The sequence below is a fragment of the Tiliqua scincoides genome, chromosome 1, assembly GCF_035046505.1.
Source record: "Tiliqua scincoides isolate rTilSci1 chromosome 1, rTilSci1.hap2, whole genome shotgun sequence".
NCBI lineage: Eukaryota > Metazoa > Chordata > Lepidosauria > Squamata > Scincidae > Tiliqua > Tiliqua scincoides.
The window spans coordinates 229,569,212-229,583,083 of NC_089821.1; the positions used below are offsets into that span (position 1 = coordinate 229,569,212).

The following is a 13,872-nucleotide window of genomic DNA, read 5'->3' on the forward strand; positions in this document are numbered from 1 at the left end:
TAGGATTCTGATGTCTTCAGGAGTGTTTGTGAAGATGGTTATAGGCTTGCATTCCTACCATGACAATCACACTGGTGGGTAGTGCAAATTTTACAATAAAGGTAAGTAGTCTATAGGTTGAGTGTAAGTCATGCTGAACAAAATTTGAGGCAAGTGTACTGTTGGGGGGAAGGAGGGAGCAGTACAAGGTAGCTCACAACAACCCTATAATGAAGTCTGTATTGCAGACTGTCATTTAGCAGAGCCTCTGGTAGCTTCTTTCTGTAGCATTCACTATAGATGGATGATTCACAGTCCATCTGGTCTATTGCTAGAGCTCAGAGCCACTATGTATCCATTGACTAAGTAGTGGCCAGAACTCTACTGATGTCAAACTCATTTCATACAGCTGGCTGAAAAGCACTCACAATGCCTACTGAGGGCCAGAAGTGATGTCATTAAACAGGTCAAAAACAGAAATAAGTATTCTTCTCCTGTAAGAACTCATTGGCTGCAAATAATGGAGCAGAAAATACACAGATCTTGATCATGTCAAGATAGGGGAGAGTCCAATTATCATGTGAGCCACCCTTTCAGTATTGCTCAGCAGCTAAGAGCCAGATAAAAAGCTTCTGCTGGCTGCATCTGGCCCCTAGCTTTATGTTTGACACCCCTGTTTTAGCAAGATAAACAAGCACTAAACAGATGTTTAAGTGTTCATTTTCTAAATTACCCAGAAACCATACCTCTGCTGAAAACTATGATTATTGCATAGCAAATACATTATACCTGTTCAACTTAGAAAATGCTCTAAAAGTAATAGTTAAATTACTGTAGTAGTAAGTCTATAAGGATGGAAGGAGAGAATATTCAGGTAGACCGGCACACACAAAGCTGCATTATGGTTTAAAGTGAATATATCAATATAATCCTGATCAATTGGGATATAACAGGGCTATAATCCTGATCAATTGGGAGCTTCTACTATGTAGTAGTCCCCTTCTTATAGAAACAGAAGGTCTAAGGTAGCAGGAAAAATGCCATAGTGGTGGCTACTCCCTTATCCAACACTTGATCATCATTTGTTCAGGCTTCCAAAAAAAACATTCTAAGCAAACAGAACACAGGCTGCAATCCCATGCACACTTTCCTGGGAGTAAGCACCACTGAACACAATGGGACTTTTGAGTAGACCAGCATAAGATTATATTGTGCTGTAAATTAACTTTCCCTGCCATCCACGTTAACTAACTTTTGTCCCACTAACGCTCACTTCTGTGGCTGTAATTATTTTTTTTTTAGCCTCATCTCATGCATGTCTTCTCAGCAGTAAGAACCATTATAGCCAATGGGGCTTACTCCTGGGTAAGTGTGCGTAGGATTGCAGCCCTAGTCCGCCCCACCCTCCCGAGGAACCTAAATAGTTCCTCATAGTTGGGACTTGCATAGAACTTAGTTGTATGAGGTCTACAGGTTGCGGAGAACGCTTCTCACTACACTGCCGCCCGAAAGCTAGCAGGATCACAATGACTGCAGACCTTCCAATGGTAAACAGAACGTTCGAACTCCAGAGGCGTGGGAAAGGGGCGGGGCTCTCTGAAGGCCCGCCCACCATGGAAAGCGGGGGCAGAGGAGGCGGGGGCGCCGCGGAGCCAGTCGTCACGAGCGCCGAAAGGAGAACGACTGTTGCCTGCTCGCGCTCTAGAACAATGGAAGGTGACGTCACTGTTTCTACTTCGCTTTTTAAAAAAAACCGTTGCAGGCGCCGTGCTGCTTTCTCGCGCGGCCAGGAGTCAGCCTGCCGGCTTTTCTGCCCCCTTCCAGGAGTGGGGCAGGAAAAGGAAGGCTCCGCCCCTCTTGTGCGGCGGCTCTCGCGCCTTCAGCTGACTGGGAAGGGCCATGACGTTCCCAGCGCCTGAGGCGCGCTTGTCCTTCCCCTGCGCAGCAGTGACGCAGGCGGGCTCCGGTCTCCAGGCCTGCCGGGCTTGCTTGGTGCAGTTCTGCTGGGCAAGGGCTCTTGCTCTCCCCCCGCCCCCAGAGCTGGCACTCAAGGCAAGAACTTCTACCTGGAGGAGGCGAGAGAAGCTCTTGGGAGGAAGGAGTAAGTCGCCTGCCTGCGGGAGAGAAGCGTGGCTTGCTGGGGGAAGAGGAGGAGCTGTACTCGGAGGTGTAACTAGGGTGGCGCCTGTGGGGCACCTGCCCGGGCGCTGCACCAAGGGGGCGCATGGTGTGCGGCAGTCACTTCCAGGTTCCCCGGAGGAGGAGGTGCCGGTGGCTTCGTGCCTCTGCTCCTGTGGAGGGAAGGGGTGCAAAGCCCCCAGCATCTCCCCCTCCTCCAGGGAGAACCTGGAAGCGACACCATGTTCTGCAACATCATTACACCAAGGGGGGGAACATTGTGTAAGGTACTAACTTCTGGGTTCTCCCTGGAGGAGGAGGAGGTGCTGGGGGCTTCATGCCCACTCCCCTTTAGGGAGCCTCCACAGGAGAAGGGGTAAGAAACCACTAGCACCTCCTCCAAGGAGAACCCGGAAGTGAGTGCCTTACAGGATGCACCCCCTGTGTCATCATGTTGCATGTTGTTGTGTTGCTTTTGGGTTCTCCCTGAGCAAGGGGGAGGTACTGGTAGCTTCGCATCCCCTCCACTTTGGGAGACTCCACAAGAGAACGGGCACAGAAGAGGCACAAAGCCACTAGCACCATCACCTCTTCCAGGGAGAACCCAAAAGTGACTGCCTTACACAATGTGCCCCCCCTTGGTGTCATGATGTCGCACAATATTGTGACTTTGCTTCCAGGTTCTCCCTGGAGGAGGTGTTGGTGGCTTCATGACCCCTCCCCTGTGGGTATCCTCTACTTGAGAAGGGGCTCAGGAGAAGAGGTGCAAAGCCACCAGCATCTCCTTCAGGGAGAACTGGAAGTGACTGCCTTACACGATGCGCACCCCCCCCCCGTGCCATTATGTCACAACATTGTGGTGCCGCTTCTGGGTTCTCCCTGGAGGAGGAGATGCTGGTGGCTTTGCGCCCCCACCCTTTTGGGGAGCCTCTACAGGAGAAGGGTCACAAAGCTGTCAGCACTACCTCCTTCTCCAGGAAAACCTGGAAGTGGCATCACAGTGTTACGTGACATCATGGCAAAACTGCCCCAAGCATCTGGGCATTCTAGCTTTACCTTTAGGTTGCATTTATAACAAAGGTGGCTAGAAATCCCTTCCTGGCTTTTTCTGAGGCTTATATAGGATTTAAAAACAAACCTTAAAAGTCTTTTCAGGTAGTTTAAAACCCTGACTTCTCTTCTTCTGAACATCCAAATGAATAAGCTTCTTGGTCCTTTTTGTTCCTGCTTTGTAGTGCTTTTGGCTCTATTTCAGCTTTGGTAGTGATGCAGCAGGGGATGAAAAACTCTATCTTCTGTCTGCCCTTCTGCAGGCACTCTCTCATGCCCATATATGTGAGATCCTATTAGGGCTATTGACACTTCTGCTTTTCTAAAGATCACAGAACTTGCTGGCTTTGTATCTTTGCCACTTCTGGTGGAGGTAAGCCTTTCACCCGCAATCTCAACTCCCCAAACACAATATGGGAATAATAATACTCACCTGACATGGTGATTGTTGGCACAGCATCAACATAAGACACGTGAAGCACTTTGCTTGCTCCAAAAGTGCTATAATAGTATTTTTATTGTCTACTGTTATTATTTGCAAGGGTTACTTGTATCATTTTAATAACTGTCTGTTATGCAGAAATTCAAAAGCTATTTCTGAATCATTTCATCTCCCTGCACAAGAAACAAATAACTGAATTTCTCTAATTATATACAGTAGTATTAAAGGCACAGGAGGGGTAATGGATGGGGAAGAGCCAGTGCTACCCAATCCTATCTCTTGTTGCCCTATAAAAGTACAGTTTTGCATGTATCTTCCAATATATTGATGTTTGACAATGTTTCATAGTACTGGAGCAGTAAATCTTGAGACCAAAGACTGTGCATTCTTGCTGGTGTTCACTTTGTGCATGTGTTGAGTGGCAACCCAACTACTGATTGTGCTGTCTTTGTGAATAGAAGGAGAGTTCTGTTCATGTAAGATTCTTCAATGAGCATAACGCTTCTTCTGTTAATGGAGGAAGCTTCCATTTGCAGAGGGAGCTCTCAACAGTGGAGGCACTAGTAGAGATCCCATCCACTGAGTTTGTGTGTGTACACACGTAAGCATATATTTGTGTACTGTGCTGCTTGTCAATAATGTAGTCTTACTGTTTTTGTCTAGATCTCTCATGTCTGCATGGTAACTCATAAAAGCAACATTGTTTTTCATTCCCTAGGTTCTTTTAATAAAGTGTCTTGAATTCCAGTTTTCTCACAATGACTACCAGCATTCCTCCTGATGCAGTTGGTAGAAGAATTCTTTGTAATGGAGAGTATGGAACTGTACTCTATGTTGGCAGTGTCCCTCCTACAACAGGTAGGGAATTAATTTTTTTGCCTCATCACATATCACTGGGTGGCAAGGCAAAAGAACGAATACTTCATGTATACATTAAAAATAATTAAATCCTAAAAATGTATGTAATGGTACAGGTTAAAGGTATCTCCTCTGTGTGTTCCATTATGGCAGTGGTTCTCACACATTTAGCACCAGGACCCACTTTTTAGAATGAGAAACTGTCAGGACCCACTGGAAGTAATGTCATGACTGAAAGTGACATCATCAAGCAGGAAAAATTTTTACAATCCTAGGCTACAGTCTACCCACACTTACCCAGGAGTAAGTCCCATTGACTATCATTGTTAAAAGAATATACATAGTAGCTTGTTCAAAGTACAGGTCTGTAACATTTCCCCAAATGCAGTCACATACCATGGTAGCATCAAGTCTAATATTTTAAAAATAAAATATTGAAATGAATGTGGATCCTCTTGAAATTGGCTCGCGACCCACCCAGTGGGTCCCGACCCACAGTTTGAGAAACACTGCATTATGGAATTCTGAGCATAAGAGGCTTTCTTTCCACTTGCAAAGAGCTTTGCAGGTTCAGGCCAAGACCCATCTAGTCCAATTTTCTGTATCTCACAGTGGCCCACCAGGTGCCTCTAGAAGCATGCAAGACACGAAATACTTGTCTCTTGCTGCCACTCGCTTGCATCTGGCATTCAGTGATAGGCTGCTTCTAAAACCTGAAGGTTATATATAGCCATCATGGTTTGTAATCTGTGATGGACGTTTTCCTCCATAAATTTGTCCTATCCACTTTTAAAGGCACGTAGGTCAGGTGCCGTCACAACATGCTGTAGCAAGGAGTTCACAGGTCAATATTCACTGTGTAAATAAATATTTCCTTTTATCTGATCTAAGTCTCCCGCACTCAGTTTTAGTGGGTGTCCCCTGATTCTGGTGTGTGTGATGGAAAAAAAACTTCCCTCTAACCCACTCTACCAAACCCATGAAAATTTTTCTTTATCCTCTCAGCATTGTCTTGAATGGTATAAACCAGGGGTGCTCACACTTTTTTGGCTCGAGAGCTACTTTGAAACCCAGCAAGGCCCGGAGATCTACCAGGGGGGAAGGAAGCATCTGACAGACACCCCCTTTAATGTATGGAGCCCCTGCTGGAGTCTAGTCAGTTTTGTCAGTTTTGTTGCTGCCTGCCTGAAGAGCAGCTAAAGTGTCAGTTTCAGTGTCAGTTTAGTGTCAGCTAAATATGTCAGTTTCGTCTAGTCACTAGATGAAACTGACATGTTAACAGTTTGGAGAGACAGGACTCCGCGATCTACTCATTTTGCCTCGTGATCTACCGGTAGATCGCGATCCACCTATTGAGCACCCCTGGTATAAACACTGCTCTCACTTAAATCAAGCATGCAGCAGATATCCGGTACACGCTCTCTTCTCTAAAGGCAGTTCATCACATCTAGTTTCATATCAATTATGATAGCTTTTTGTGCCTTTTAATTTAGTTTTTGTGCCTTTTTAGCTTTAGGCTCGCTAGACAAGGCATCTGGACATTTTCAGGCATAATTGATAGGAAAAACAGTTTCACAGATGAACGTATGAGAGTGCATGGGAAGATTGACCATATTAATTGCAAAAAATTGCGAACGCAAATTGGGTTGTGGTATGAAACCAGCACATTCTTCTGGATATCCTGAGGATATCAAAACCTGCAGACATCAGAGGGTGGGGGCCGTTGGAGGACCTTCGGATGAGACCAGAAGTGCCTTCCAGTTTCTTTTGGTTGCGTCCTGGAGGTCAGGTGAGGTTCTCCAGAGCTGGTGCAGCACCCGCACTGAGTCAAATCTGTGGGTGCTGAACCTGCGGATAAAGAGGCCCCATCTGTAGATGCATTTAGAAGCTGCTTCTTTCCATTCTTCCTTATGTTAATAAATGAGTGCATGAGTGGTTATGGGTAATAGGTTTGTGCTCATGATCTCCTTTTCTGCCATATAGGAGACTTTCAGTAGAAAGCAAATCTTTCTGTTTCTTGCACAGTTCTTTTGTACGATCAGTAATGCTTAATAGAATTAAGATCCAATCCTATCCAACTTTCTTGTACCGAGGTAAGGGAACAAATGATCCCTTGCCTTGAGGAGGCCTCCATGACTGACCCCTGCACTGCAAGATGCAGCACATGCCCCATTGGCATTGCTGCATCAGTACTGGAAAGTTGGATAGGACTGGTCCTTTAGTCAGTTGCTTGTCACACCAAAGTTAGAAATACTTATAGAATGATTGAATTTTAGAATTTAAATATTTAGACCTTGTGCAAAAGTAAACATTATGCCCTTTTCAATACTCACACCAACTTCTTCTTCCAGGAGGGTTTTTTTTACTAACCATTATTGGAAACATGTTAATAACAAGTTGCTTGTGACTGACTGATTCCTCCAGAAGTTTGTTTCGTTTATATTTTACCTTCCTTCCATGGAACTCAAGATATGTACATGGGATTTCCATGACAAGGTCTAGAGGCTGCTGCATTGTGTTGCTCTTGGCTTACTAAATTCTAATAGTCTTCACAATAATTATATTCCAGTGTACAACAGAATAAAAATGGCAACAGCAAGGCAGTGTGAAAATTTTAATTTTTTAAAAATTAATTTTAATTAACTAATTTTAAGTGTTGCTTTTCTCTGCTTGTGGCAGATGTTCTTTCATATAATATGTATAAAATAGATCAGCAGGGAAAAATTACTTCTTGCATTTGTAAAATAAATGTTTATAATTGTTAGGACTTTGGCTTGGAGTAGAATGGGACAACAGTCAAAGAGGGAAACATAATGGTAGCCATGAAGGAATACAGTATTTCAAATGCAGGTGAGTTCATCTTAAAATTCATACTTCTATTTGAACAAGTCACCAACTGTTCTATTGGAACACTTCTTATTTTGTAACACCGCATCAAGAATTCTGAATCTGTATGTAGCACATAGTATTTTGAACTCCAGGATATACCAGTTGCAAAATGGTGGTCCTGGGGTGCAGCAAGTCACAACTCACTGCTCTGCCATATGAGCCATGCTTTGCGTTGCCTGGCCACTTCAAGTTTGCTGTTGAATTATGACACTAGGAATTCTGAAACGGAAAAGCTACAGAAAGACCTGGTCACAGACAACTTTCTAAATATTTTTCAGACGATGAATACTGAGAGTGAGAGATGATTAATCCAAGGCTAGCTATTAAATGCAAGGCAAATAATTTTTTATTCATTTATAGTTTTATACAGCAATTTATAGCAAACAGCATCCTGTGTAGAGCGCCTGCCATTGGGATCTCTCTCTGCAAATGGAAACTTCCTCCATTAAACAATTTCTGCCCAATCTTGCATATATGCAACAGGGACCAAATGTGTACACCTGTGGGCTGGGCAAAAATGGATTAATCCATTTTGAGTAATTATTAGCAAGTACTAGTTATTAATAGATTATCAAAAGCTAGCAAGGTGCTCACCTTTGGTTGGGTTTGTATGGGAAATATCTGCTGCTTAAAATTATAACACCAGCCCTGTCATATCATACATTGAATGCCATCCTAAATAAAACGATGTTAAGGCCCCACCAAAAGGTCTCCAAGGAAGGAGCTGGTCTAAACTCCAGGGGGTGGAAATTCCGGTTGGGTTGCCACCAGCAAGAAGGCTCTATTCCTCGCCACCATCCCCCTCACCTCAGTCACTGGTGGCACAGTTAAAAAGCCCCCCTAAAGCTTGTCCTAGTTAGAGGTAGAATGTTGTAATAATGCAAATAAGTGCAGAAAGTCTTATAACTATAACTCCTAGAGCAATTTCTAGAACAGCTGTCTCCAAACCACGGGACCGCTGTGCACAGGGAAAGCCTTTCCTGTTGTGGGTCATATCCATTGCCTGCAGAACGCTGTTCCTGTTATGGTGGCTAGGGGAGAGGATGAGCACTTCTGTAATCCAGTGACTAAGACCGAACCTGAAATATGTATGTTCTTAATTCAAAGCTGGTTTCTGTTTCGAAGTCAAAAGTGTTACGAGGAATCACTGTCTTGGTTTTTCTTCACCCCGGCCTGTAAAATGGTACTGATCTGCCTTACAGGGCTAATGTAGGGATTGATAATCTCTTCTAAGAATGCATATGAAGCTCTTTGAACAATCTTCAGCACTTTCAACATTCCTTAGTACATGTTTGTTCCACCCTTTTTCCAAAGAGCTCTCAGTTGGGAGTATGTGGTTCTTGAATATAGTTTTTAAAAGTTACAATACTGTTTTAAAACCCAAGATCATTTTTGGAGGTCAGGATTCTAATTCTTCAGTTCTCTGTATTGCATTTGTTTCAGGCACCCTTTAGGGGGATCCTTTATCCGTCCAAACAAGGCAAATTTTGGAGTTGATTTCCTTTCTGCAGTAAAGAAGAAATATGGCTTGAATGAAGATGAACAGGATGCTGATAGTGGAAAGCAAAAATCACTACTAGTAATTGGAAAGAAAACAGTGGAAACCGTTGGGTTTGATTCTGTTAAAGAAAAACAAAAGCAAGTTGACTTTTAGTGCAAATAAGGAGCATCTTAGCAATGAATGTGCTTCTGACTCAATATTTCCATTTTTAGAAATGTACATATTTGTAGAGATGTCTTCTGTGGTTTTCATGTGACTGTACATACATTTGATAATTTATATCCTGATGGTGCAGCAAGCGTTGTGAGTATAGAGAAGAAAATTAGATTGGATCCTACATGTTTGCGAAGAAGTAGATCCCACTGAGTTCAGTGTGACTTGCTCACAAAATGTGCATAAGATTGCAGCCTTAGTATTCTAATCCAGGCTAGAAGCATGCAATCAAAAATGTATTTGAAGCTTAAGGCATAATCTGGAAGTCAGGAGAAAGCCCTCCCCCCTTTAGTGTATTTGCAACAGACTTACCTGCAGCCAAAAGGAGACACCTTTCTGAAAGTGAAGAGGCTGCCACATTCTATTATCTCAGATTTGAAAAATCAGTGTCCAAATTTGATACAGTTTTATAAGTTTTTCAGCTTTCAAAAAATAGAATTTCTCATTGTTGATTTGCAGTATTGGGAAGTCCAACATTTTATCAGTAAGGTGCCTGTAATTAAGAGGTCAAAACCATGGACTGACTGAGAGCCCAATCCTGTGGTCTGCGCCTCGCCTCCGCGGCGTGGACCACAGTCGCAGACGTGCCATAAGGCACATTTGCAGGGCTTACTGCCGGGCTTCCGCCGGAGCTGACTCAGTGCTGGCTGGCACTGAGCCAGCGCACGGCAGGCGCCCGCGTTCTGCAGCTCGGTAGTGTCTGTGACCACCGGGCTGTGGAACGGGAAATGGGGGCGTGTCCAGGGGCATGGGGGAGGGGTTTCAGGGAAAGGGAGGCGAATCAGCTGAGCTGAGCTCCGCAGGATCCAGGGCACTCGGTCACGGCTGCGCGCCCTACATTGCACTACCTTCACTTTAGCAGCAACCAAACAGTCGCCGCTAAAGTGAGTAGTCCCCTTGCGGGACTGCTTCCCTTCATTGGGATCCAGTGGCAGCCCTTTGTGTAGCCGCCGGGTCCCGCAGCTCCAGGCAGCTCAGGATTGGGCTGCCCATCTGAAGTTTTGGGAAGAGCATCAGGCCTATAAGCAGTGATGAATTCTATGACTTTTTCCTAAAAATTAGTCATGACTAAGCACTTGTCACAATCAAGGAGACGTTGACTAACTTGTCTCCTTAATGTCAATTGGACTTATTTAGGACTATATTTCTTAGTATAACACCTTGTAATTTTAACAAAAACTTAATTTTGTGCTGTTCATTTTCATTTCTTTTTAAAATGGAATTTCCAAAATATTAAGTCCTTAATCCTAGGAAAAAAATAGTTTTAAATAATTCTGTTTGTAGTAACTTAAATTTTTGGAACACAGGTTGAACTGGTCTTGCTTGTCCAGCTATCCTTCCACTCTGGGTAGCTGTATTTCTGCCTACTTTGCTTCTCTCATGCCACATATGAAATTATGCTCTTGGTATGTTCATATGTGACAGCAGTATCTGTATGTCACTGAGAATTTGTGTCATTTTGTCCTTCAGTACAGTGGGCCTGCTGTATCTGTGGTATCTGCATTTACGGATTCAACCAATAGTGAATTGAAAAATATATGGGGGGGAAAATTGATAATACTCCTAGCCATCCCCAGTCTTTGATCATCCTTCCCCATAAGAACCATCTATTCCAGGCAGTCACATTTTTCATCTTGCTGGTCCTCCTCTGCTTATTTTCCTCCACCACAGATACAGAAGAGAGCACACAGTACGTACCTCAGAATACAGTCGTGTGTTTTGTTACAGGGATGCAGACCAGCACCCCCTTTGCCAAGCGAGGCTTGATGTTATGCGAAGCCTCCAAAAGCGAGGGAAGCCGTGCTGCCCTTACCTCTGGAGGCTTTTCTGAACATCACAGAGGCTCATGGGAAACCCATAGTCACGTGTTTTCACCCAAAATGACCATTCTGAGCCTCTGCGAAGCTCAGAAAGGCTTCTTGAGGCGAGGGGATTTTGGCTCCCTTTGGCTTCAGAGGCTGGGGGGGTTAAACAGGAACCGCATATGCGGTCTGTTGCTGGTTGGAATGTCGCTAAGTGATGCTTATCTATATTGGGTTTTACACTACTACCTTATTGGATAACTTCTTTCTTCCCCTAGTATACCCGTTGGCCATTCTCAAAACCAGTCACTGTCTGCTCTGAGTGTCGTTGACTTAGACCACAAATGTACAAGACTGACAAGTCCGTTGTTAGATTACAAGATCGCTCACCTACACCATTTTATATAAGGGACTTGAGCATCTGTGCATTTTGGAATTCATGTGGGATCCCAGAACAAAACCCTTGTGGATTTGGAGGGCCCACTGTACTCTTTAGTTAATTCACATGTTCTGAGAGGATTGTGATTGGATTTAGTAGTTTCATTGCTTTCATACTTGTATACGTTTTCTCTGTGCTTCAACCTAATACAATTTATTTCTTGCAGGCAATTGAACAAATTGAGCCGCATTGTAGTAGATGAATGTGCAGTGAGCTGTGCTGGTAAAGAAGAAGAAATCAGAAGGGTGTGTCCTAGTATCTTTAAAAAAAAGAAAAAGGGGCGAAATGCTGAATTAGGTGCCATTTAATGTTTATGGGTAGCTTTTATTTTGGAATTATGTCCTAAGAATCCCATACCATATGCAGCTTGGCATTTTCAAGTGTTGCAGGAGGTGGTTGCAGCAAGCAGCCATAATGAAGTGTTTTGTTATATAACAATTCTATTTCTATATAGAAACAGTTGCCTTTAAGAACCGCAGATTTAGCAACGGATTTCCAATTCTAGTTAGGTGAATTACGACAAGGATCTGATGGGGACTAATACTTGAGTCTCTCAAATCCAATCATGGTTTAAAGGTGGTTTTTGTCTGACTTGTTGAAAGTGCACCTCTGCTAAATTTAATGACAGGATTGGGTGTCATCTTGGAAACGACTGGATAAAACTAATATAGGTGTGCCCCTGTATCCATGGGGGTTCTGTTTCAGAACCCGCCACATTTAAATGAAACCATGGATATGAGTGAACACCTCTCCTTGCCCCCTTGTGCACACTTCCATCCATGGCCTCTGCTGGGCTCAGACAGAGTCAAACACGTGACTTCTGGTTTTTTGAAAAACCAGAAATGACTTTTTAATGCCTTATAAGCTGCAGTTTTCAATCTCCCAGGAAGTTTGAAAGGTGCAGTAAGTTTTTGTGAGGGTGGGAGGGAGGCAGAAGGGGGGGAAGGCAACAGCGCAACCCCCAGGATCGCACCACTCAGGAGCTGCAGGGGCTTGGGTGCACTTAACTGAGCCTCCTGCAGCCTCCCAGGGGTGTGGGGAGCCCTGCGTGGCTGTCCCCAGGGCTCCCCGATGCTTCACAAATGAAAGTAGAGCAATTGTGCTCCACTTCCGGTTTAGTAGAAGTGATGTGATCCATGGATAAATGAATCTGTTGTTACTGGGTTCCCACCTGCTGATTTTTATATCTGATCTGAAATAGGATGTTCCCTAATGTCAGTAAAAGTTTTTGTAATAAATGATAAAATGAATGCAAAGAATATAAATTGATAGTTTTACTTTTACTGACCTCTGTTATGGGAAGAGTCACATTTTAAGCAGTACCATATTTCAGGATATGAAGAATTATATACAGCATTCTACTTTAAATGTTATCTCTGAAAGAACTTCTAGCTTTCAAACGAACTGTTTCACAATTCTAATAAATTTTTTCTTAATATACTTGCCAAGATATCACAGAAATAAGTCTCTCACACAATCTCCTGTCTTCTTGGAAGGAAGTGATAGATATTGTCTGCCAAGTTGAAGGTCTAGAAACTCTTGATGTCAGGTACTTTTGAATGTTTCCCAATAAGCCTCTTCTTTTGTCTATGTGGGGTAGACTAATTGCATCAGAATTCAAGGAAAGAGCCTCTTAAAAATGCTATTTGTGAATATTACTGTTTCCCAGTAGCTATGAATGGGAACCAGTGACTCATTATAGGTCTGACAGTACTTGGAGTACTTATGAAATTCCCTTTCTTCCAGGTACAGTGAGATTCTTTTCAATTATCAATTATTTGAATGATTGTCATATTGGATGATACAACAAGTATGATATTTCTAATTCAGATATAGATAGTTTGGAGCTTATTAACTTAGCAGCAAAGAAATAAAAATCCCTTAAAGCAGTGATTCCCAAACTTTTTATCACTGAAACCCACTTTTTAAAACAACGCTCTATCGGGACTCACCTAGCTTTGTGAGACTAAAACAAAGTTTCAAATTACCAGCCGTTTAATTTTCTGTTTTATCCTTTTAACTATTGGGGCTGGGGTGCTATCTGGAGCATTTGTTGAACTCCGCGTTAATAGAATCAGGACATTTAGGGTGGTGTAATGTTCCCCTTCCCCTTTGATAGGATCTGAGGCATAGTCACCTCACAGGTAAATGTGCATGTGTGGCTCAGTTTCACTTCCCATAGGGCTCAATATATTTTTCTTGTCAGTTTCGAAACCCACCGAGAACCACTGCCTTAAAATAACTTAAGCTTAAAATAACTATTCATTCAATTTGAAAATGTGAAGCATTGCAATAATTTGATGAGGATTAGTGGAGGAAAGAATAACAGTTCTTTAGATATTTCTAGCTCAGGGAGCCAGGATTTCTAAATGAAGGACCAAGCTATGTGAGACATATGGGCTTTAATTATTGCATTTATATCCTTCCTCCAAGAAGCATCACTGTGGTGAATGTTGTGTCCCCCCCCTTTACTCCTAACAACCATGTGAGGTAGCCCAAGTTCATCCAAGGATATTCATAACTGAGTGGAAAATTGAACCCAAGTCTCTCACATCTGAGTTTGACAATAGCCACTACAACA

At 43.2% G+C, this 13,872-nt stretch overlaps 1 protein-coding gene across 3 annotated transcripts in view; it reads left to right on the top strand.

The window, feature by feature from the left end:
* The first annotated feature begins 1,624 nt into the window (after positions 1-1,624).
* The window catches only part of TBCE (tubulin folding cofactor E), a 30,684-nt gene continuing 18,436 nt past the window's right edge, over positions 1,625-13,872 (top strand). The window contains exons 1-6 of one of the 3 annotated variants that reach the window (XM_066617003.1): positions 1,625-1,695; positions 4,308-4,447; positions 7,213-7,297; positions 8,780-8,974; positions 11,458-11,546; positions 12,741-12,840. In XM_066617003.1, coding sequence (XP_066473100.1) covers positions 4,348-4,447; positions 7,213-7,297; positions 8,780-8,974; positions 11,458-11,546; positions 12,741-12,840 — 569 coding nt within the window. In that variant the 5' untranslated portion in view covers positions 1,625-1,695; positions 4,308-4,347. Of the gene's footprint in view, positions 1,696-1,860; positions 2,081-4,307; positions 4,448-7,212; positions 7,298-8,779; positions 8,975-11,457; positions 11,547-12,740; positions 12,841-13,872 lie in introns of those variants that run through there. The other 2 variants (XM_066616995.1, XM_066617012.1) reach the window with 2 other exon arrangements.